The sequence below is a fragment of the Hippocampus zosterae genome, chromosome 9, assembly GCF_025434085.1.
Source record: "Hippocampus zosterae strain Florida chromosome 9, ASM2543408v3, whole genome shotgun sequence".
NCBI classification, from domain to species: Eukaryota; Metazoa; Chordata; class Actinopteri; order Syngnathiformes; family Syngnathidae; genus Hippocampus; species Hippocampus zosterae.
Genome location: NC_067459.1, coordinates 20,468,381 through 20,492,412, shown reverse-complemented (window position 1 = coordinate 20,492,412; position 24,032 = coordinate 20,468,381). Strand labels below are relative to the sequence as shown.

At 42.6% G+C, this 24,032-nt stretch overlaps 2 protein-coding genes across 3 annotated transcripts; one reads left to right on the top strand and one right to left on the bottom strand.

The window, feature by feature from the left end:
• Nucleotides 1-25: 25 nt before the first annotated feature.
• fam219aa (family with sequence similarity 219 member Aa) lies at nt 26-9,442 on the bottom strand. 2 transcript variants are annotated; one of them, XM_052077269.1, is made up of 6 exons: nt 9,222-9,442; nt 6,491-6,587; nt 5,485-5,578; nt 3,909-3,989; nt 2,971-3,046; nt 26-2,628 (listed from the first exon to the last, which is right to left on the bottom strand). In XM_052077269.1, exons 1-6 carry the CDS (start codon nt 9,279-9,281, stop codon nt 2,470-2,472), a joined length of 567 nt encoding a protein of 188 aa, XP_051933229.1. In that variant the 5' UTR covers nt 9,282-9,442; the 3' UTR covers nt 26-2,469. The 2 variants fall into 2 exon arrangements, with proteins under 2 accessions (XP_051933229.1, XP_051933230.1); XM_052077270.1 differs by having other exon boundaries at nt 2,992-3,046.
• A 150-nt stretch (nt 9,443-9,592) lies between these two features.
• LOC127608255 (dynein axonemal intermediate chain 1-like) lies at nt 9,593-21,172 on the top strand. Its single transcript, XM_052077263.1, has 20 exons — nt 9,593-10,934; nt 11,119-11,163; nt 11,285-11,377; nt 11,499-11,579; nt 12,096-12,222; nt 12,469-12,524; nt 12,666-12,818; nt 12,932-12,991; nt 13,078-13,203; nt 13,301-13,385; nt 13,511-13,628; nt 13,717-13,760; nt 13,854-14,101; nt 14,249-14,338; nt 15,606-15,681; nt 15,837-15,916; nt 16,251-16,399; nt 16,904-17,003; nt 18,848-19,033; nt 20,613-21,172. Exons 1-20 carry the CDS (start codon nt 10,899-10,901, stop codon nt 20,715-20,717), a joined length of 2,058 nt encoding a protein of 685 aa, XP_051933223.1. The 5' UTR covers nt 9,593-10,898; the 3' UTR covers nt 20,718-21,172.
• Nucleotides 21,173-24,032: the final 2,860 nt, after the last annotated feature.

Here is a 24,032-nt window from a genome sequence, read left to right as displayed (position 1 = left end):
GACCAACCAACAAAACAAGCCAGGCTTCAGCTAGCTTTTATTTATTTTTTGGTGGTGGGGGGACATTTTGCACTTTACACAGAACTTGAACAGCGTGAAGTCTAAATGGAATCATTGTACAGTCATCATAATAAGCAAAACAGTCGTTGAGTTGGAAAAGAATTTAAAATTGTACAACTGCAAATAAATATGCGTGATGATGCATCGTTATGGACGTAACGGAATCAGAATTACCGTTACTGACACACATCTTTGACACAATCTACTGTAAAAGTTTGCTGTAGACAGAAGTTGGCAGCAACGCTGGCACCTTACGAGTTTGGTTTTAGTCAAATCCAAAATGGGCAGACAGTATGCGGACACTCACTGCACTTTGTACAATTTGTCCATTTCAGAAGACCAAAATATGACCTCATATGCGGTACTTTAACGACATAAATAACCCCAAAAAGATATTTTATGTATATTGTACGTCTCAATGTAAGTTTAATTTTAACAAAGGGTGTCAACATACAGCATTAGAACCAAGTTAGGAAGCATGATCACAAGAAGTCCCTTTATTATTGTAATTCGTGTTTGGTATAAAGGTAAGACTGACAGGTACAAGTTGCTACGCAAGTACACTGTTCAATTCACTCAATTCTATGATGTCAAGTGGCTGCACACAATCGACACGATCATTTTTAAAGCTTTTTTTTAAATACTTAAAATATTATGTCATGATCCAGATAATTTTATTTCATGCAACCAACTTGATGAAATAAAATTGAGTAAATTCAATACACCATTTTTTTTTTCACCGTTGTGTTACGTATGCACACAGTATATCAGCTAATTGGTCACTATTGGCACACGAGGGAGTGGAACAAAACCAACATTGTTTTGAGAAACTTGGAAGCCTTGGTCTTTTCGGGTCACTTTTATCAGGACAAATTCACACAAAAGCACATACCGGGAAATGACTTTAACTGAATGCAAGTTGCGTCGTAAACACAAAGCGACCGTGTGGAAAAAAAAAAGGTGATTGGCAGTGACAATAAAAAGTTATGGCAGGTGTTATGGATATCTGTCCAAAATATACAGTACATCAGGTGGGATATGTACAAAAACAACAAAAATCACACTTTAAATAAAACTGAATAACTTGAAATATTTTACACTTTCTTTGACTCGGAAAACTCAAATTAAAAAAAAATTAAAAAATAAAAATGTGGCCACCGAAGTCATGTTTTTTTTTTTTTTAAATTAAACTTCACAGCAAGTGGAGTAAATTGCACATTGAACACTTTCTAATCCAGTGAGGTTGTCATGAGAAATTAGGAGGATCTGGTACAAAAACTAATGCACAGCAACTAGTTATAAAAAATAAAAAAATAAAAAAAATGACAGACACTTTGTATGCTCAGATTCTCCAGACAAAATGACCCTTGCCATAAATAACATAACCCATAATGGCTTTAAAATGATAACGTTCCTTTTGCTAAATATGACCCATTTTTTTGGAGCTTCAGAGTTTTGTGGAGGCTGTTGCATGCACACATAGCCCACACGCGCGTGCAATGATGCTGATGTTTCGGAGATGACATGATAGCATTTTGTACCATTTCTTGCTAAATTCTCAGGACAAGATACTCCTTTCATAACGACGCCTGGGTTGTCATTGGCTAACAAACTGCTCTGTTGCCATTCCTTACAAATGGCTCCTCAAAGAAAAAAAAAATAATACGAACAACAATAATATATTACGGCGAATGATGTCCGACGGTACGATGACGAGTGAGCCATTATATGCACAAGTTGGCCATTCGGCAGTTTAAACAGGCAAACATGCAAACCTTTTGCTTTCACTTTTTTTTTGGTTTTTTTTTTTTACTCACAATGATGAAACAGACGTTACATTTGAAAACTAAGAATTGGACTACCTTTAGTGCTTTATGGTGAGCAGTCCAATGGATGAGGCCACTTCTCGGGCTGTGTAGTACACACGCGTACACATCTTTATGTTGGAGACACACACACACACACACACACACACACACACACACACACACACACAGTAAATGAAGACAAAACAGACAAGGGCGGTGTGGAACCGCACAAATTCCGATCCTTTACCAGAAGCAGAAGAAATAATTCCATATCTCCATAAGAGGTGTTTATTTCGTCTTTTGTCCAACGATTTCTAATCAACAGTCCTGTATGGTCCTTGTGAGAAAAAAAAAAAAAGTGAAGACATTTTCCTTCAAGCACATGTTTGTGCCATCATTGCAGTTCACCATACAAGGCAGAAGGTGCACACATCCAACCATAGGAGGAATGCGCGTGCACAAGACCCATTGGTGTTACCTACCTCCATCTTCTACTTTTACAAACACTTTTTTTCTTCTTCTTTTTCTGCTTCTAAAGGTGTGCAAACTGTTCAACCCACTCTGTAATTTTTTTTTTTCCTGCGTAAAGAGGAGGGCGGTGCTACTGGATCTGACACGCTGTGGAGGGAGGAGCTTGACAGCACATGCAAGTGGGGTTGACGGCTTTGGGCGGGATCAGATCCAGGTCCTCGTCATCTGGAATCTCATCCAGTCGGTAGCCGTCCTTCAGGAGCTGGATGTTGAGGTCCTGGTTGATTTGCTGCAGGAGACAGAATTGAGGACGTGAACCACGTTGATCCAAGCGAGCGAAAGCAATCTGGTGTGGTGACACAGAAATGCGCAATGGGAGCTTTGAAAGTCACGACGTGTGGTGTCAGAGGAGCGGTGAACGAGAAAGGAACAGTGGCAGACAAATGCGATGCATCCCACCACCGCTGCCCTCTTCCCCATGCGGCCAATTGGGGTATGACTAGTCGGGGTGGGGCTAAAAGGGATGATGGGATTTGATGACCAGGCGGTGAGGTTTTGTTCTTTCACCAAAATGATTGCGGCTAACAGGGCGATCACTACGTGAACTTCAATAAAATGCGTGTATAGATACCTGGTCCCTCAGACATCTCACCTCGGCCGAGGAGTATCCCGATGATGAGTACCTGGACATGTCGAAGTCGTCATCGCTGCAAAGCAAGAGACAAACAGTTTAAGGAGATGCCGCAGTTTGCTCTTGACGAATAAAGATTTCCCATGTGGATCCGATGTGTCATTTCTTTTATTTTGAAGTGGCCAAATAGATATAAGGCGACCCTTTGAATGAGGATCTATATCCCATCTCTGTTATATTTTGCTTCTCTTTGTCATGGCAACCGCTGCGAAAGAAGCTGCTGTTGGTCTTCTTCACAATCTTGGAAAAGGGACGTTTGGCCGACTGTAATCAAATCTTTGTGCCACACCGATTGGGGTTTTGTTTGTTTGACACAGTAAAGTGGACCTGCATGTGGACAATGAGCTCATTTGTGTGTGGGTGCGGGGGTGTGAGGGGGGGGTTCAGGACTCTACAAAATGACGCAATACACTACGTGGGCATGGCATGACAACGCGTCTGCTCACAATGCCCCGAGCATCCAACAGTTCCTCGTCGCTCCCCAAACGACCCAGCATTGTGCAAATGTATTTATTTTCCCTCTTTCTCAAGATCAAAGGGGGGTCATCGCGGTTGAATTGTTATGAACATGTGAGCTAATCTCTGGCCAACACAAACCGAACCGGTCCAGGGTGGAAGCAGGCGCTCCCTCTGAGCTGCTTTTCCCACCTCGCCAAATCCTCAACCCCGCTATCCTCTAATCCCACACCCTGTGAGGGGCTTTGCCCCATTTTTGGGATCCCGACTGATCCAACTCTCTCAAGTGGCTTCGTGGATGAATGCAACCAACAAACACTCCAAATCTTTCACTCCCCTCTGAGGTCAAGCTATTTTTTTTTTTTTACTGTTGATTTTTGTATTTTGAGGTTTAGACGGTGAACTGCACAATCTGCACATACCTGTCGGTGTCCAGTGCCACGAGGGGCTTCTCATCTGGGCTCTGGTCTAAAGAGGAGTAGCCTTTATTTGGCACCACCAACCTGCACACAATCAAAAGAGGGTGTTTCTTCATTAGAGCGCCCTTTTAACGGCACGTTTCTTGCGCATTATTTTTCTGTGACAATTTGCCATTTATACCGCTACCCTGTGGGTAGCAATGTAGCTAATGAATTCCGTATTGATCCCCCCCCCCCCCAAAAAAAAAGAATGGTTTGAAAAGTGATGGGGCGGCCCGGTAGTCCAGTGGTTAGCACGTCGGCTTCACAGTGCAGAGGTACCGGGTTCGATTCCAGCTCCGGCCTCCCTGTGTGGAGTTTGCATGTTCTCCCCGGGCCTGCGTGGGTTTTCTCCGGGTGCTCCGGTTTCCTCCCACATTCCAAAAACATGCGTGGCAGGCTGATTGGACGCTCTAAATTGTCCCTAGGTGTGAGTGTGAGTGCGAATGGTTGTTCGTTTCTGTGTGCCCTGCGATTGGCTGGCAACCGATTCAGGGTGTCCCCCGCCTACTGCCCGAAGACAGCTGGGATAGGCTCCAGTACCCCCCGCGACCCTAGTGAGGATCAAGCGGCTCGGAAGATGAATGAATGAATGAATGAATGAATGAATGAATGAATGAATGAATGAATGAATGAAAAGTGATGCATTCAAGTCCATCCATCCATCCATCCATCCATCATCTACCGCTTATCTGGGGCCGGGTCGCGGGGGAAACAGCTTTAGCAGGGAAGCCCAGACTTCCCTCTCCCTAGCTACTTCTTCCAGCTCTCCCCGGGGGATCCCGAGTCGTTCCCAGGCAAGCTGGGTGACACAGTCTAACCAGCGTGTCCTGGGTCTTCCTCGGGGTCTCCACCCGGTGGGGCATGACCGGAACACCTCACCGGGGAGGCGGTCAGGAGGCATCCGAATCAGATGCCCGAGCCACCTCATCTGGCTCCTCTCGATATGGAGGAGAAGCGGCTCGACTCTGAGCCCCTCCCGGATGACCGAGCTTCTCACCTTATGCATTCAAGTCTTTGGCGAAAATACACAAACACCATGCTCAGAATGTCAAAAGGAAAAGTGCAATGAATGGCCACGATAACCACTTCCCTTCACGTGAAAGAATGCATTCATTTACTGCACATTGGGCATTCAATTCAGTTCCACAAAAGAAGGGGAAAAAGTGAGGTACGTCTGTCACCCCTCAGAATCCAGGACTCGAAGATTATCAGTCTGCCGCGGAGCATTTGGCATCGAGCCCCTCGCTAGCCTTTCATATATTCCCACTAATCCACCAGGGAGCAGGATTAGACAGAGGCAGTTGTCGATAGTGTGGGTTATTACACCAGCTTTATACGCCGACTCCGTGCTCGGCATTTACTCACACGGAACCCAAATAAACCCACGCCTTTGCTGCCGCCGTCTGTTTTTAGCATTACAAAGTCAGATGACATCCCTCAAAAGGCTGGATGCAAACCTTTCATGCGCTTGTACGCGGCGGGCGCTATATTCCGGACTGAATGGAGCTCAACGCGGCTACGGAAAGGAAGTCGTTACCTTGTCCGAGCATTCTTCTTAGGTTGTTGATTGACAGGACTACCCACAGTGCCATTCTTCACTGATCCCTTCCTGGCAAGATCCCTCTGTTTCTCTGGGCAACCACAGAGGAGGGGTAGGGGTGGCGGGGGGGTGTTATCAGTAAACATGACAAGGAACGGCAACATAGTCGCTTGTGGCAAAGGCGGTTATCTAGCACAATAGGCTTTTTTCAAAATCATGACGTCGGCCGGAATTTGATTGATTCAATACCGAAGTAAGCTTACGTTCACGTGAAACGGTAAATGCTGTTCGTTGGTAAGAAGGAAAAACTCAAAGACAAAGCAGGGCTGACAGAATGCTATTCAAGTCAAGTCAAGTCAAGTCAACAGTATTTCTAGAGCACTTTCAAACAGCCATCGCTGCATACAAAGTGCTGTACATGGAGCGATTTAACATGACAAATCGGTAATAAAGGCGGTAGAAAGCACCAAACGGTAAAATCAAGAACAATTCGGTATTCGGTGTGAATTACATCCTTCTTCAAACTCTCGTATGCCCATCAAGACACAATGTGTCTCAGTAGAGTGGTACAAATTTAATTGGTTCCGTGAGCCTACTTGTAACTCGCAAAGTTTGTAACTCAAGGAAGGATTTCCCATTTAAATGAATGGAAATGCAATTAATCCGTTCCAGACCCCAAATTATGGTTGATTTATGTGTACACATCTTTCTCATTTTAATCAGTGTGTGATTGAAAAACACAGTACAGTATAAGCATAAGTGAAAATATCATTCAGAATTAAGAAATTGGCGAAAACTGCCAAATTCATACCTCTATTATGGGAAGCATTAAGGGGCCAAAAAATAAGTTATTTAATGATGATAGCATCACGTCAGCAACCCTCGTGAGGATAAGCCGGTTCAGATAACACACGGATGCAAATATTTTTCTCGGTTGTCGGACTCAGCCTAAAAAAAAATCCATATTGACAAGTGGTGAGTTGCACTGCGTAGGTGGCGATACCTATTTGGACTTGCAGCGGTGAGGGCTTGTAGTTCATAGACACCGTCTCTCCTTTGGCATCAGCGTCAGCTTCCGAATTGGAGGAGGCTGCCGGATCCTAGAAAAAGGATGGGAGAGTGAATTCTTCTGCTTTATTGTACCATTTGAGTACATTCTAATGCACGCTGACACAAACACAAACATTGCCAGAATGACTAAATCAGCTCTCTTCAGATGGGATTCGTGTCCAACACCGCAGCACTAATTGCCTGAAGACCAACTATGGCCGCGTGGTGTGCGGCATCAATAGGCCCGAGTGTTCTGCGCCCTATACACTCCTGGCTCTCGTTCTTTCTGCGTGAGCGCCGATGGCACGGAGAGAAGGCCGTGGGAGAACAGAGGGGGCTCCTGTTGCTGCTGGGGCGTCAACAGATTGAGAGAAGGAAGCGGGGTAATGCTTGGCTTGCCCTGCTAACAGAGTTACACTTTATGCTCATTCGAAAGCCCTCCAGTGTTGCAACAGGAGGGGTTCCACAGGGCACATGGGTGGAGAGGAGAGCGCCAGGGCCTTGGCAGGAACTAGCCAAGATTTACCATGGCGATTGATGGATGCTCCGAGGAATGAAACAGGACGAGCTTAATGTGAGCTAAATTTACTGTATCTTGCCTAATTGTGAGAATAATAATTCATTGGGTACACTCGCATAACTCAATTCCACCACCCAATACAAATACAAAGGAGTGGAAAAAACAACAGAGCTTTAAAACGGATTACGAAAAGAAAGACAGGCCCGGAAGGCTATGAATGACGGCAGAATAATTTCCTTGGTGGTTCCCCGCCAGATCTGCGGCTCATTAAAAGTTGTTTGTAATGCTATTTTGTAGTACAACGAAATCATTAAAAAAAGGAACCATGCTGCTTTGAAAGATAATTTGCATGTCACTACTGAAATTCTATTTAAGACTGATGACATTCAACACCAGCCAGGCTTTTTTTTTTTATAGACGGTATCAAAAATAAACCCTGACCTGCTGTCCCTGCCTTTCACATTTGTTGTACCATATCGTGACACACCCACTTTTGAGACAAAAATGACATAATCTGCCAATGCAGCCGCTTCATTAGCCTGATCTTCCTTGACCGCCTTCCCCATTGACGCAGCACCAAGTCCACAGAGATTGAAGGAGGATTACACAGCAACGCTTCGTGGCTTCCCGGGCATCCAATCGCAGTGTGGCTTGACTAATCAGCCGACCACAAATGACATTTGCAACCGCTCTACATTATACCGTAACAGTCAGCGCGGCTCTCTGTCATAATTGGATCTCAATTCAAGCAACGTGCTTATTAACATTCATGTGCTAGCATCTCATGTGGCCGCATCGAATGTGGCTCTCTGCAACTTTGGAAAATAAATGCTTCATTTTAATATAAGAGTACTTTTTTTTCTCCAAATATAATTCTATATTTCAAGATTATGGTGCTGTTGTGGCATTAAAACATATAAAAACAATGATGTGGGTTAAGGAGTAAAAATCAAATGTGCAGGATACTGTAGAGTGTTAAATGAAATGGGAGTTTTTAACACAAGGTGATATCTGACTGTGATAAAATATGTACGTGACGACGGAACACAGAAGCCAGCAGTATTTTTGGTTTGTTTGACCCCTTTGTGCTCAAGCACCCCACACGTAAAATCCAGGAGGATATAGAAAGAGTGTGTGCGTGCGCGTGAATGTGTGTGAGTGTGCCAGATGGGAAGCTGATTCATTCGGAATGACAATGAAGTGTTTAGCATTACAAAAGCCTTGCCATATGTACAACTAACACCATCAGATATCGTAGCAATCTAAAGTGACTGCGCCAATAAACTGGGGGGAAAAAAACACTGGCAAGCTATGGTTAGGGTATAATTATAATCTAGGATTTCCACTATTTATGTCAATGGCCGACTGCAAATAGGAAAAATGAGCAAAAAGATGCTGCTTTGTAATTGCCTTATAGATGCTACAAGACGGTGGCAAAGGACTTTTGTCTTAACTAACTTTACAGTTTCATTTAACTGGTAGTTTTTATTTACTATAACTAAAATAATATGTCTCTGTTCATCTATCGTGGCCATATAGTGACAGGCAGAGAAATTCCACAAAATTTAAGAAGGTACAGGTGCATAGATGACGTAGATAGAATTTTTGGGAGACATTTTGGCTCGGTAAAGGTTGGGGGAAAACCCGCTCGACGGGATAATGCTCAAATTCATGTGACTTCCTGTGACTGAGATTTGTCATATGACATTTTTAAAAATGGAAGCGTGGACAGCGTAGCAGAGCCTGCAGTCGAGAGGAGGGGAGCTCCTATTCATCATGTGGAGTTGCACCCAAATAACACGTCACCAAATGACGAAATGTGACAGTGTTGGGCGCAAGCTGCGTTAAAAGTCAACACCAACATGGTGATTTGAAAAGACGTGACTTGTGCCACGTTTAAGCGGGTACGCGTAGAATGCGTTGTTTACTCGCTCGATTTTCATCCTAGGAGGGGCGAGACTTGGCAGCGATGCTCTTATTCGTTTATCAATCTGACGTTATAGCTTCTCCCATCACGAATACAAACGGAAATACGCTCAAATCATGCCCGCGGTCAAATAGAAGGCGAGCTGGACTAAAACGCAAAATGCACAAAACGAGACAAGAAGGTTCGCAATCGTTTCAATGGGCCGATTAGCATAAAGACGAGCGCTTGCTCGCTTACCAAAGGTTGCGTCTCTCCGTTGACAGGAGGCACTTGGAACCTGTCGATTTCCTCCATCATTTTTGCCAAAAAAAAAACCTCCCGGTAACGGTTCGATATTCACGATAAACTACGGTTTGTGTCTAAGTGTCCTGATCTGAGATGCTCCGTTGCAGCATTATAGCGGCTGGTTTTCCTCCATCCCCACAGAGGTGACTCGACAGCAAAACAGCAGCACCGCCTTACTTCCGGGTGATGAAATATTCATGAGGTTGCCATCCAATCAGGGACAATATTACAATCGAGTGAGCAGTGAAGCATTTGCATACCCCGCTTCCGTTTACAATTAATTGACACAACACCACTGAGTGTGTTTGCACTGTGGTGACATCCCTCAAATATTGTATGTTATACATTATATTCAATTCCACGCGAACTGGTACCCTGGTAGAAGAAAGTGAATGTAAAAGACGATTTGGAAATTGGTGTGGAAACAACATTTGTTACTGGTACATTTATTTCGTTGTGTTCATTTATACTGAACAGTTTGCCAATGAATTTTGCTCAAATATAATGAGATTCATATCATTTAAATCTTGAAAGGCTATCTCAATATACGTTATGTGTCCCTAAAGTCACCATACATTTCCTTTTTTTTTTTCAATTTTGGTTCCGGGATCATTCGGACAGACGTCAGTATATCATCATTTGACAGCGTAGGCTGTACAGTCTTGTAAGCATATCATTCTCGTGTCAAAGTCTCTCAAAAGGATCGTGTTTCTGAATGTTTATGGCTATCACACTGCCGGAGTACAATTTACAGTACACTATTCATGTCAAGGTTTTGGTTCCTGACATGAAATACAGCAGAAGGCTTGATACTACCATCACTGACTCAAAATACCACCCTCCCAGAGCAGGCAAAAGTCAGGGAAAGTCTATTTGGACGGTTGCAATGGAACTCAGAATAAACAAACACTAGATTCAGCAGAGAGTGTTGAAAACATTGCCTGTACCGACTTCAGCTTCAAGCGGAAGGTTATGATGCTCAACAACCTGAAGCACAAATTGTATAGCGCGTTGGATCAGTGCGGCTGTCATAAAACTTCTGAAAATGCCGCTGAGCTGCAGGCAGAGAAAGAAAACCTTCTTGCCGGGCCCTAATTTTGCAACCCTGTTCCAATGTCAGGATATGCCAAAATATTAATTCTGAAAATGAACTCAAAGTTTTCCCAGAGTTGTCCACACAGAAATGGTCAAAACAAGACACGTATTAAACACTCACATGGTGGTGGCACCGACCTCCTGTAAATAGCCCAGCTAAAGAAAACAAAAGGGGATGACAGTGGCACAAGCGTCAAAATGTAAAAAGTGAACTTTTCAGATCGGATTTGGTGGCATGTGGACACGTGTGCTTGTTCTGTTTTGCTACTCAGATAAATCAGCTCAAATGTGGTGCATGCATGCACTATGGAAGCATGTTTATTTTGAGGATAACTTAAGTGGGTCAAGCAGAGGTATTATCGGCGGGTGGCAGTAATGCACACCACGAGTTGTTTGCGAGCTGCCAGAAGGACAATCGAAGAAGCTCTATTGTAGACTTGTGGTTGTCTGGGCAACCGGTATACAACAGGGGCAGCCAAGCCTGGCTTCACCTGCTGGCACTTTGCTTTGGATCCAAAGTTGACCCTTTTGAAGATGCCGACCAATAATGCTGCAGCACCCGGGAAAAAGGTAAAAATGATCAACGGAGTTGACATGGTATTAAGTGCATGAGAAATAGGGAAACAGATAACATGGGACGGTGGCTCACTGAAAAAAAAAAAGCATTCTATAGGTAATATTGAAATTTTACTTGAGCATGTGTAATCCTATCATTGTTGGGTTTTGTTTTGTTTTGTAATACTTAACTTTTAAGAAGGTGCCTGCTGCAAAGTCACAAAAAAACACCAACAAGAGAAAGGTAAGTCACATTCCAAAACACACCCCCACACACACAATTTATGTTTCTTATATTAATTCTTCACTAAAAACAAATGATGGAGGAGGAGAAAAAAACACAGTAACTGCATGCCCCGTTACAGGATGAGGAAGATGACTTTGGTGATTATGGCTGGGAAGAAAGGACTCATGGCAAACTTACGAAACCTGCTGATCAACTGGATCTTACTGAAGCTGTAAGTGAGAGCTCACGCAAAACGACAAAACGAATCATCATGTTGACAATATGAGTTACAGTGATAAATGACGTAGGGTCATACTATGTTCTCTGCTCGTTTCTATATTAATCCAACTAAGGAGCTGAAGGAGGAAGTCACAAGGATTCTGACAGCCAGAAATCCACACGCGCCGCAAAATATCGTCCGATACAGCTTCAAGGTCAGAATATTACAGCAGTCCGAGCGCTCTTGTAAATAGAGGAATCACAGCTGTAGTGTCAGCAAATTATTCGTTTTAGTTCCTGCTAAAATTAATGCCATGAGACAGATGAAAGTGAAATGTCCAAAAGTAAAACTTTGCATCTTAATGACAAAATAATAAAGTGATTTTTGACCACTGTAACATTTCATATATGGTATCCAATTGTTTTGCTACAATTTTTTTTTGCTACAAAATTCAATCTATTGGAATACATCTTTTTCAAAACAACACATCGACCTTTGACCAACATCAAAATGAGAATGCCTCCACTGTCATTTTGTTTTAGCAAATGCAAATTGAAAAATTGAGAATTAAGTGAGATACAATCATTGCCAGTTTTCTGTATTGCCATTTGTCAGATTTTTTTTATAAACCAAAGGTTTGTCGTTGCATATCATAACGATCAGATCAACCTCAAGCCAATAGGACACTTAATGGATATTTTTGATACCGTTAGTCTTTTGTCTTTTCCAGGAAGGTGCTTTCAAGCTGACCAGTGTTGTTGATCAGCTGGCTGTCCACTTTGTCCTGGATGGTTGTCTCATTCATCAGGACTCTGATGAGGCTCGCAGGCTGGCAGCCCATGAAGACCTTCCTGAAGGTGTTCTCGGCGTTCGCTGACACCTGCAACATTTTCTATTTCAAGAAAAAAATGGGGGTCAATACAGGCCTTTTGTGTGTTATTACAACTGCAGGCAGCGTTCTTTCTGTTCGCGTAGACCACTTCGGCTGACTGAATTCTAGTGGTTCATACTTTCAGCCACCAGATGTCACTATGAACACGTTTTGAAATTAAAAAAAAAGAAACTTGCATTTCAGGTGTGATTTGGGTCTTGATTGTGTACAGAGACAACAACGGTTGATACCGGAGTCGAGCCTGATGAGGGAAAAACAGAAACACTGGTAAATTGTGTTTTTATTCATTTTAATGAAATCCTTTTTGGGGGAATGTGAAAAACAACCATTCAGTTCTGGTAATGGTAGATCCTTAAGTCATTGTTCAGTGTGATTTTAGCGACAGCTTCTTTGTCGGTTTCCTTGCAGGATGAGTCTGGAGATGGAGGTGAGGATGAGGATGCTGGAGAAGATGAAAGGCCAGATAGCGTTGCCTCCAAAACAAATGAGCAGGAGCCAAAATGTACAAACCAGTTCAATTTCATCGAAAGAGCTTCGCAAACACTCAATAATGCACTGCGGGTAGGAATGAAAAAAAAACCCGTCTCATTTCTATCCTCTCTTTCTCTTTGAGTAAAAAAAAAAAAAAGTGTAGACAGCAATTCGTCAAGACTTGAAGTTCTGTTTCCATGCAGGATAGAAGCTGCCAGACGGTACCGCCTCCACGCTGCAACTATTCGGCCACCGCTACTCAGGTGGCCGAATATTCTCAGACTTCAAATTCCGCTTAGAGCAGCTGAGAATGCTTAAAAATGCTCAACGGCACTTTTGGTCTTTTCAGTGGGAGATATATGATGCGTACACGGAGGAGCTGCAGAAACAAGAAATGAAAAAAGACAAGCAGAGAGCCTTCCAAATAAAGAAAGATGGTGACCAGAACAAAAAGAAGATATTGAATGACACACCGGTAGCTCAATTTACTTGCCGTGTTTTTTTCTTGCTCATTGTGCAACAAGAAACAATCTTTTTCTGTATTGCCCTGACAAATTGTGCAAATTCTGCAGAGTGATGACATCACACCGATGGCCATGCCAGTCACACTGTTGGAGCGAATGGTCAATCAGAATACATGCAATGACATAGCGCAAGGTGGGTTTATTATTTGTCCGACGCTGCGTTAACCGTGTGAGATTATCGATTCAAAGGACCGACTATAATGCAGTCTGCCACACCGCTACTATAACAGTTTCCATTTTTCCTGTGCGTCCTTTCAGATTTCAAATACTTTGAGGATGCGGCGGATGAATTTAGGGAGCAAGAGGGCACTCTTCTTCCCTTGTGGAAGTTCCAGTACGACAAAGCCAAATGGATGTGCGTCACAGCACTCTGCTGGTAGGCTTGCTAACCAACACGCCACGTGCTAGCTTAAACGCCAATGTAGCGCAAGACGAGTAATGTTTGCATGCGCCTTATTCCACAGGAATGAGAAATATCCCGATTTTTTTGGTGTGGCCTTGGGATCTTGTAAGTCATCGACACGAACCAATGAATCATTACCTTTCCGAGAAGCGTATGTGGTTCTTAGCATGACGGAAGAAACATTTCATCTCTCCTAAGATGACTTCAGCAAACAGGGCCGCGGGATGCTTCTCTTCTACACCTTGAAGAACTCCACCTTCCCCGAGTACATCTTCCCAACAGGTTCTGGCGTCCTGAGCCTCGACATTCATAAGCGACGTTCCTATTTGGTGGCCGCCGGTTTCTATGATGGCTGCGTTTGTGTGTACAACTTGAAGAAGAAGGGACCGGAACCCGAATACAAGAGCAATGCGAAAACTGGCAAGCACACTGACCCTGTCTGGCAGGTGAGGGATTATATTACGGTACGTAAAATATAATTAGCTCACCCTATTGAGGTCAAGCGGAAAAGAAAATGGATTGATATATTTATCAGTCATGTTCTGTCATGTAAAGAATTGGTTTATTGCAATTGATGATGGCTTTCCAATCAGGTACGATGGCAGAATGACGACATGGACAACAAGCACAATTTCTATTCTGTGTCCTCAGATGGCCGTGTTGTGTCATGGACACTCATTAAGGTTGGTTTTATGACCGTTACTTATATATTATTTTTAGATGGTACAATCCAAGGTTAGTTGTCAACACACAATAGGTTTTGTAGTCTGAACAAAATCAGACACAAAATGGCTTAGCCAAAGGCAAAGGACTCCTTTCCTGAGTTTTTAACTCATTCACTACCAGCCAATTCTGGACCAAGTCTGAAAAGACGTTTAAAAACGCCTTTGGGAGTGAATGAGTTAACTATCCAGTATCTCTCCCCCCCCCCACCAGATATTTGTGTTTATTGAGCTTCCTTCTGTGGGATAGCTGCTGAATGGTGTCCGAAGTAATTAACATTTCCACATGCAACGCAGTGCTAACAATTTTATTAAACCGTCAATGCTGGCATTCAATTTGAAATCCCTCCTTCCGTTTCAAAATGGCAAAATGTTGACTGCTCATTGAAATTGAATGAGTTGACATGAGAGCAGTTCATTGAGCTGTCGGGTCTGTGTTCTTTTTTTTTGGTGATCTAATAAATGTGTTTAGCATGTTACAGTGCACTCCGCTTAATAGAACACCATTGGGCCGAAGCGCTTCTGTTCTACTAAGCGGAGTTTCTATTAACCGGAGACACTTTATTAGGTACACCTTCAGACACGTCGACGACCAAGTTATGCACGCAGAAAAACCCCTGCTGACGAGTTAGAAGAGATATTTCGACTGTGGACGTCCATATCGTTAATCAAACAACAAAACAACAACTTTAATCAACTTCAGTCAAACATCTCAAATCACGAGAAAAATTTAGTTACTTTTGTCTGGAAACAGGAGTCCGTAATTTTGCGGTTGACTTCCCTCTCAATGCGCTGGATAAGAGGGAAGTCCTGGAAACCGCGGGCGTACCTTCTGAGAATCCGGCAATGCATCGTATCGTCTGAGTATGTCCTTCTTATCCGCAGGTGATAGCCCTCGTCTCTTGAATGAAGTTGAAGCCATTGTGACGTGCGTGTGTCTATGTGTGGAGTGACGCGTGCTACCTGTTACTGTATACGGCTAGAACTACCGCGTTTTCTCGCGATAGTGGTACAGTATCGCGATAGCTACACTTCGAAAACCACTAGTTTACAATGTTCATTGCTTACGGCCTGTTCTATTAAGCGGAGATCTGTTCTACCAAGCGGAGTATCTTTATAGGAAATTGCATTAGGCAAATCCGTTCCAGAGCCTTTTGCTCTATTAAGCGGATTACTCTATTAACCGGTGTTCTATTAAGCGGAGTGCACTGTATTTGCATGTCTGCAGAATGAGCTGGTCTTCTCAGACACGATCAGGCTCACGGTGGCTGATGCTGTGTTGGACGGTCCTAATTGCAGCACTGGTAAGATTTCACTTCCTTGTGGTCGTATTGTAAACCGTACCAGAAATTGTAGATCTAATTTTTCTCACGGAATTCTTTATGTACATTCGTCGGGCCACTGTCTTTCATTGTGGACTGCACTTTTAAGTGCCTCCATCCATCATCCTTGTCTCCAGTTGGCGGTACATGCTTTGACTTCCACAAACAGACCGACTCTCTTTTTGTCGTTGGCACTGAGGAGGGTAAAATACATAAGGTATGTTGATTTGGCTGTCAATGAACTGTCAGAGGCTTGAAATACAGCAGCTGTGCCCACAAAACATAAAGTTGATTTAGTCTGAGAGTGCGCACTTTATTTGTCACCGCACTCAGACCTGCAATCCAAACTGTGAATTTCTTAAAATTAGACTTTTCAAAACTTCCACCACACAAGATTTAATTCTTCTTTCAAACAACATTTTGCAAATTCTATTGTATTCTAATGACCACTTTAGGTGTTTGACAATTTCAAAAGTGTTTATTTGAACTATTGAGAGAAAAGTTTATCAATCACTTTGGGTTGACAGTAAAATGTTCTTGCCATTCCCTAGTGCTCCAAAAATTACTCCAACCAGTTCCTCGAGACTTACGCTGCCCACAACATGGCAGTGGATGCCGTGAAGTGGAATCCTTACCACCCAAAGGTTTTCATATCTTGCAGCTCAGACTGGACCGTCAAGATCTGGGACCATACCGTCAAGTAAGACCAATGCTGGATGAAATATTCGAAAATCAACAAGAAACATCTTATTTTGAATACAATGAGCATATATAGGTGTGTTTCTATATACAGGGTATATATTTTTACTGTGCATGACCTTGTATTCTCTACATATGATTTTATAACACTTTTGTCAGACGTGTTAGCTGGACCGCTACATGACAGTGAACCATTCGTATCGAAAAAAAAAAAAACAATTATCCCTAACATTATGTATCATACATTGTTGCCCTCAACGTCCCTTATATCCTTTCTCCATCCCTCATTTTACCTATCTCCGGCCTGTACGTTTTTTTATTTACCCGTCCTGAGCACCATGAAAATTGACCAGCTCAGGTAAAAACTAAGTCAGTCATGTTTGAAACATTTCAAAATTGCCTGAACAAAACCCCACTAGGGATTGCTAAAGTATCCTTCAATATATTACGGATGAAGACAGATTATACTCACAGGACTTGTCTGAAATGTTTTTCTTTTTTCCAGCACTCCCATGTTCACATTTGAGCTCAACGCTCCAGTTGCTGATGTGGCCTGGGCACCACACTCCTCCACGAGCTTTGCTGCTGTCACCACAGAAGGATTGGTAAGAATCATTTAAAAGTAACAAATCAAGCAGGTAAAAAAAAAACTAACTAACAAACAAGCCAATAATCAAACCATCAAATCTGAAGTGATCAAGATTAAGCCACTGTGGCAAAACTGCACATAGAGCTTAGTTGACACATCCACAATTGTGGAGACACATTCAAATTCAGCAGCACAATAAAGTCTGTCCAAAGCTTTTCAATTGTATCCTGTTTTTTTTTTTTTAATCTTCTTATCAAGGCGACAGCCGACTAAAAATAAATAAATAAATAAAAGCACATTTTCAGTAAACATAATAGCGCACCGCTGCCAAGGTTTAGCAATCTTAATATGCAACAGCACCAAAGTGTAACCTTTCAAACATACACACTTTCTTCGTGTGCCAAAATCTTGTCATCACAATGCATTTTTCACTGACATTTTCAAAATGACTTGCAGTGTTAATGAGAATGGAAATTACTATACTCCCTGCCCCCCACCACCTTCCGAGTTTCACATCAAAATTGAATGGCCTTGCAAATGCCACATTGTTTACATGGAATCTCACTCACGAGCAAAACAGGAGTGCCCGCATAATTTAAAACCGTGGATATACTGTTCTGTCAATAAAACAGCAATTCTCATCTTTTTGCTGATGCCTTTTTTTTTCCCCCACATTGGGACATTGTCCATGCTGCTGGGCAAGTATTAATTAGTCCTCCCGCACACCTCTGACTGCTTCTGTTTTGTCACAAAAAAACTAAAATAAATAAGTCTCTCCACCATTTAAAAAAAAGGCAGTAAAAAATGGTCAATTAAGTCAGCTGTAATATAATATGTAAAACGAGAGTGACGTGTATCATCAGTTCTTAAGAAGTCATTTAAAGTTTGGTGAATTCCTTGGCCAGCATTTTCCAAAGTAAATACTCTTCACGGTTAAAACAGTGCAAAAGATGAGAATATTAAACCGTCATGGCTGAAGGTCATTATCACCAGTCGACTATTTTTTTTTCTTAATCTTTGGGCTGTACCCAAAGTGAACAGCTTACACTGTGTTTTCCAAATGTGAGCCAGTCATTACATTTGTAAATGTCACTTTTGGGTATGCCGCCTGTCAATCCAAACTGCATGGAATTAACCAGATGCAAAATGATCCCTTTGGAAGTCAATTTTAAGAAGATTTTGAGAAAAACAGTTCCCGGACATAATACATTATAGCCATATTCATATTTGGCATTTGGCATTTTCTGTGACATCAGTTTGACTCATTTCGACTGATACTGTTTGTGATCATGTGTTTGTGAGGATGACAACATGCCTGGTGGCCCGAGGCGCGAAAAAGAACGTGCTCTGCCAAGACATAACTCTGTTCCCATTTTAGGAGACTTGAAATCAGAGCTGACGGATGTGGAATTGTCATGTCAAGACGAAATATCGGTGGGCCCCAGTGAGATTATTGTGAAAGCCCATATTTGCGCTGTCATCTTTGCTTTCTAAAGTCACTCATTTGCCCAAAGTGAAAAATATGATTTCGCGTCATGAGAGCGGGGGGAAGCTATTAAAAGCACCTTTTAGTATGATGCGCTGTCAATTCTACAATAAAATATCTGTACCGTATTTTCCACACTAAAAGGCGCACTGGATTATGAGGTGCACCTTCAAAGAATGGCCTGTTTTGTATTTTTTTTCATATATTGGACGCACCGCTTTATAACACTCAATCTACAATGCATCCACTAGATGGAGCTATGCTCAAGGAAAGAACAACAGAACGATCAGATGTCAGTAAAACGTATTTAAGAAAGCAGCGACATTTGACCATTGTTTGCACAGCTCATGAAGTGTCCTGATCATATTTTCCAGGTCCACGTTTTTGACCTGAGCATCAACAAATATCAGGCTATCTGCCAACAGCCGGTGGTGGCAAAAAATAAGACCAAACTGACTCACATTGAATTTAATCCTGTCCATCCCATCATCATCGTGGGAGACGACAGAGGCTCTGTCATCAGCCTGAAACTGTCCCCAAACCTCCGTAAGAAACCAAAGGTAAGAGTCCTGATCAAGAAGACCCCCGGGAAGTAGCAGCCATTTGTTTGTACCCTTGTCCCATGTCCCTGACACATTACATTGCTCCCTTGTTCTGTATTCATCACCTACGGCTCATTTTACTGAAGAGCAGCTGCTCCTTTAACTCGCTATCAGCGCCAACAATCGATCGTGTGCCTCCTGCTTTTTTTTTCTTATTCGGGCCAGTCAACAATTAGCAATGTGTACACTGAGCCGCTTGTCATTAGATATCACCGCAGAGGCAAAAGAGAGATGATCTAACTTGTCTTCTTTAAAAGATTAGAACTATTTTCCTTCGACTTATACGTTTTACTATATTTTACGGGGCTTACCGGCAGTTCTGACCTTAAATGTATTGAATTTAATCAACCAAAGACTTTCAACGCATTAAATATTCACCATTTGCTTACAGCACGTTTTATATACGCATCGGGATACAGTTTACACTGATATTATTTTTTTTTTTTACGCAATGTTCTCCTTACCATAATCAGTGCAGATCCCAGAATGATTCAGGCTCAGAAGTTGGACACAACTTAATCCCATTGGAATCTAAAGTAGTAGTAAACAGACATATAAACACGTACAATTGAAATCTGGAACCGGTCCAATTTGATTTGTATTATTCCTTTTTTAATGGTGCAATGAAAATCACTTAAATGCTCATAATCGTAATGCGTTAAACATTTTACAAAGCATTGTCAGCCATACTCACAAACGGATCTCTTCAGCATTGAAAACAAACACACAGGCCGGGCGACACATGATTATTAACCTTCGACTTCAGCCCTTGAGAGTGCATTTGGGACATAATTATAAAGTTCAGCACTGCTGACGGTGCTCTTAGACCCCAGAGTGGCAAATAGCCACAACACACAAACACCCACTGCAAATATTATCAACAATATACAAATAACGTGAACATAGAGGGCCTCAGAATTTGTGCAAACTGAAAACAGCAAACCAACACTTGTACGTACTGCACGGAAACAAATTTCAGGATGTCGTGGAAAAAAATACCCCAATGCAGAGAGTGTGCAAATCAGACATGATACAATTGGCAGTTTAACAAGGAGAGGCAGTCAATGAAAATGGGAATTTAATGAAGTTTACAAAATGTCCTTTATAATCTAATTGTCTGTTCTATTGTTCTGAGCTGGAGGGCTGTTAAGTGAACGCCGCTGATGTACACGACGTAGAAATGCTGTTCACGTTGACGAGCGCAGGCTGTCATGCTGTGAATGGGGTTTTGTTGGAAATAATGAGAATCATGATGAAGCAAAAAAAAAAAATGTTGGCCGAATATTGACGTCGATATACAGTCTGTGTGTGTGTGCGTGCTTGTGTGTATGTATGGCATGGCTGCGTTCATCAATCCAAACAAATCAATATTTTACAAAGCCATTTTTTGTTTTTGCGGTGTTGCTCAGTCTTCTCTTTTTTTATTGTTGTTTTCAATACACCGACTGCAGACAGCTTCACCGTGTATGTAATCTCCTTGTGTTTACTCAGCAAAGGTCAAGGAAATCCTGTGTGCCTGATATGCGTGTGTTTGCAGGGCAAGAAAGGTCAAGAGCTGCCCGAAGGTCCTGAAGTAGAAACGGCCAAGATGGAGAAGCTTCTCAACCTACTGAGGGACTCGGAGCAAAGCAGTGTCATGTGACCCCTCACCGTTTCCTTGTCGCCACGTGTCCAAGAAGTCAGTGCAAAAAAAAAAAAAAAAAGACGTCACTTCTGCCCTGCATGTCAATTTATTATCTTTTTTAACTTCCAGCATGAATGTAACAGGTGTTTTTTAATTACATTTTATTCATTCGTTTGTCATTATGATGCTAGTTTTCTATCCATTTCGAGTAGTTGATCAAATTGCCATTAAAATGCACAGAGGGGTGACACCTGATGTATTTTGAAAAAAAAAAAATCACCCTTTGTCTTACCCTCTTCATCAAGGCTGGTGCCTAACAAACAAATCACTCATATTCAATTATAAAGTGCATTTATTTATACCCGGTAGCACTTGTTACATTAAACGGGCAGTATTAGCGCTGCAGTGCACTTCAGCGGTAATTCACAACGGCAATTCCATATGTACCAAACAAGTAGAGTGCGCGAGAGTGACCGGCAAAACAAAATTAGCCCGATTGATGAAAAGTCTTCAGACCGCAACCAGACAAAATGATGTTCATTGGCTTGCACGTGCAGTCCCGGGCAGCATTCCAGGAATGAACCAAGAGTCTTTTGACTTCATTCTACAGTAGAGGGAGAGCTTTGCTTTGAGTCGTGATGCTGCCGGTTGTCCGTGACGCTCTTGTTCAGTGAAGTACCACTCAATGCCCCACCCTTGACATCTTGTTGTGGACAAATGTGGCACTCTGTCCATTAACTGTGATTTGTTAGTTTAGCTCCTCTGGTTTTGGTTTGGAGAGGGCTGCTCGTCGATGTTGCTTTGACACAGTGAAACTTGCTTCCTTGCTGCGTTTTGTTTAACCGTCGTCTTGCACGATAAGGGCAAATTTATTGGGACATTCGGCCATTACACCTAAAGCGAGTAAAAGGAAGCAAGCAAGGCTATGAAAATCCACTTGACACGTCTTGTTATTAAGGTGCCTGTAACCAGATGTCAGAGACGATAAAGTGCTCGGCATAAAGTACACCCCAATGGATATCGGAAGTGCCCTCGCTAATCCAAAGGTTTTCTATGGTACGTACATATAAATGTGTGCTGGAGCCTATTCCAGCAGTCTTCAGGCAGTAGGCGGGGACACCCTGAACCGGTTGCCAGCCAATCGCAAGGCACACGGAGACGAACAAACCATTTGCGCTCACACTCACACCTAAGGACAATTTCGAGTATTCAATCAGCCTGCCATGCAGGTTTTTGGAATGCGGGAAGAAACCGGAGTACCCGGAGAAAACCCACACAGGCCCGGGGAGAATATGCGAACTCCACACAGGTTGGCCGGGATCGAACCCCAGGACCTCTGCACTGTGGGGCCGACACGCTAACCACTGGAACACCGGGCCGCCCACATTAAAGTATGTTTCACTGAAAAGTTCATAAAATTTTACTTTTAAAAGGGGGCGCAGTCATTTATGTTGAGCGCACAAACCGATCGCTGGGATTTATGAGTGACAATGACACATGCACAGGCTCGCTCCCTGTTGTCAACAATATGCTTGGATGAAATGACAGGATATATTTAGAAACCACCTCCAGCAATCATTTTCCTCAGTTTGTGTGCATTAAACTTCCGGGTCTAGACATCACAGCTATTTTCATACAAAGCCGCTGGTTGTTTTGAATTTCCACAACACATGCCGAATTATTGCTTTTCACCAGACCCGGTGCTTCTTCCCACTTTTTCCCCCCCTTCATTGCTACATATGACTCCTCCCACTGCAGTCAGAAAGTCAGGAGGTACTTCTCATTTAGAGGCCGGCCTTCTCCCTCACTGGGAGACAACACCATCAGTCTGTCTGGGCTGGAAGGGACCCTGCAAGCTCGATAAAGGACGAGACACAGGAGGAGGAGGAAGATGGCGGCAAATGCGTTACACACAATGGCCACCAATGCTGCTGTGGACAGTGCTGGCAGGCTCTCTTCAGTTTCCATAGTGGGGCTTCAGTGTCCCGAGTTGGCTTAAACGTTAGGCGGGATCCATCCTGGAGTCTTCATAAAGCAGTTGAGTGTGAATGTTTCTTATCTGCATGGTCCCATGTCCACATTTGATAAGCTGGTAGACAAAATGAGCATGAAGTAATTGTTGTTCCATTCAGCGCATTTTCCTTACGGTTAATTATCTAGATGAAATAACAGTAGCAACGACGACTTTTGTCGTTCAGGGTGTCATATCAATTCTCAACTATGCATCTCTTCCGATGAGTAATATATTTGCTTGTATGACCGAGTCCACGTAGGCGCAGTCAAAACACTGTAGTGGATGACGGCCAATATCTGAAAGAGATGAGGGGGGGCGGAATTGTACAGTCAAAATTAGGCTTATATAGAGAAACGTAGGCCTACCTGTAATTCTATTTAAAGATAGAATGGAAATAAATATAACGGCAGAAAGACGGCAAATTGAGCAGAAAATGAGAAGCCATGAAGACGGCGCAAGCGTCATCACCAGATAGCCTCAATTTGCATTTTCTTGCCTTTTAAAGCTGCTGGAAATGTCATGGAAAGTAACCACTGACACAAATGTCTGCCCTTTGCTTCATGCTTAATGATGGCATCATGCACTGGAAACAAAATGGCAAAGCACCTTTTGTATTCTGTTGTTATATTGTTGAAAATGCATGAACCGAACTTTGCTTACAGTGTTCAGGGTCGGTGCTGGCATCATTTTTTACGTACAGACCTATTATATTCGTGCCAATGATCAGTCCCCTCAAGTGTCCCTTTATGTTTATCAAACCTAAGTCCATTAAGTTAGACAAAATCGGAATAATTTTATTAAATCAACCATGATAAGTTTTTCACTGACCTAACTCAAGTGCATCAATCGAGACCACTACAATTGTTCATCATTAAAAACGACCACTTCTTTGTGGAAAATCTTTCCATGTTTTTTTTTTAAAGTTCATCGAAATGGATTTTTATTTTTTCCAGGCTGACTTAACATCAAATCATCCACATCACTATCACGGCAGGAGTAATAACCAGACGCAAGCAGAACAAAGTCACATGTTATTCCTAATTATAGCAACCTCATCATCTGAGCAAATATCTCTGGGTGCCAACCACATGTCACTTCGAGTCAAGTCTGGGTTTATTATCGTCGTGTTTTGTAGCAAGCTCATCTCTTCCGTTAGCAGACCTTAAATTGGGGCTGTCCTTGATTGGATGGGAGTTCAGTTTTAACTGACGCCAATTGCACCAAATTTCACACCTTCGTAGAAAACCGACGATTCCCAATTGTTATTGAACAACAATGAATACACTGACAACAATGAGAAAGTCAAGCAAAATTCTAAA

Coding starts and splice junctions, on each gene's coding strand:
- fam219aa (XM_052077269.1), bottom strand. CDS start 9,281: ATGATGGAGGAAATCGACAGGTTCCAAGTGCCTCCTGTCAACGGAGAG. Junction 3,990..5,484: donor AAGAAGAATGCTCGGACAAG/GTAACGACTTCC, acceptor GATTGTGTGCAG/GTTGGTGGTGCCAAATAAAG. Junction 2,629..2,970: donor TGAGATGTCTGAGGGACCAG/GTATCTATACAC, acceptor TGTCTCCTGCAG/CAAATCAACCAGGACCTCAA.
- LOC127608255 (XM_052077263.1), top strand. CDS start 10,899: ATGCCGACCAATAATGCTGCAGCACCCGGGAAAAAG. Junction 14,339..15,605: donor TGTCATGGACACTCATTAAG/GTTGGTTTTATG, acceptor GCATGTCTGCAG/AATGAGCTGGTCTTCTCAGA. Junction 15,917..16,250: donor AGGAGGGTAAAATACATAAG/GTATGTTGATTT, acceptor GCCATTCCCTAG/TGCTCCAAAAATTACTCCAA.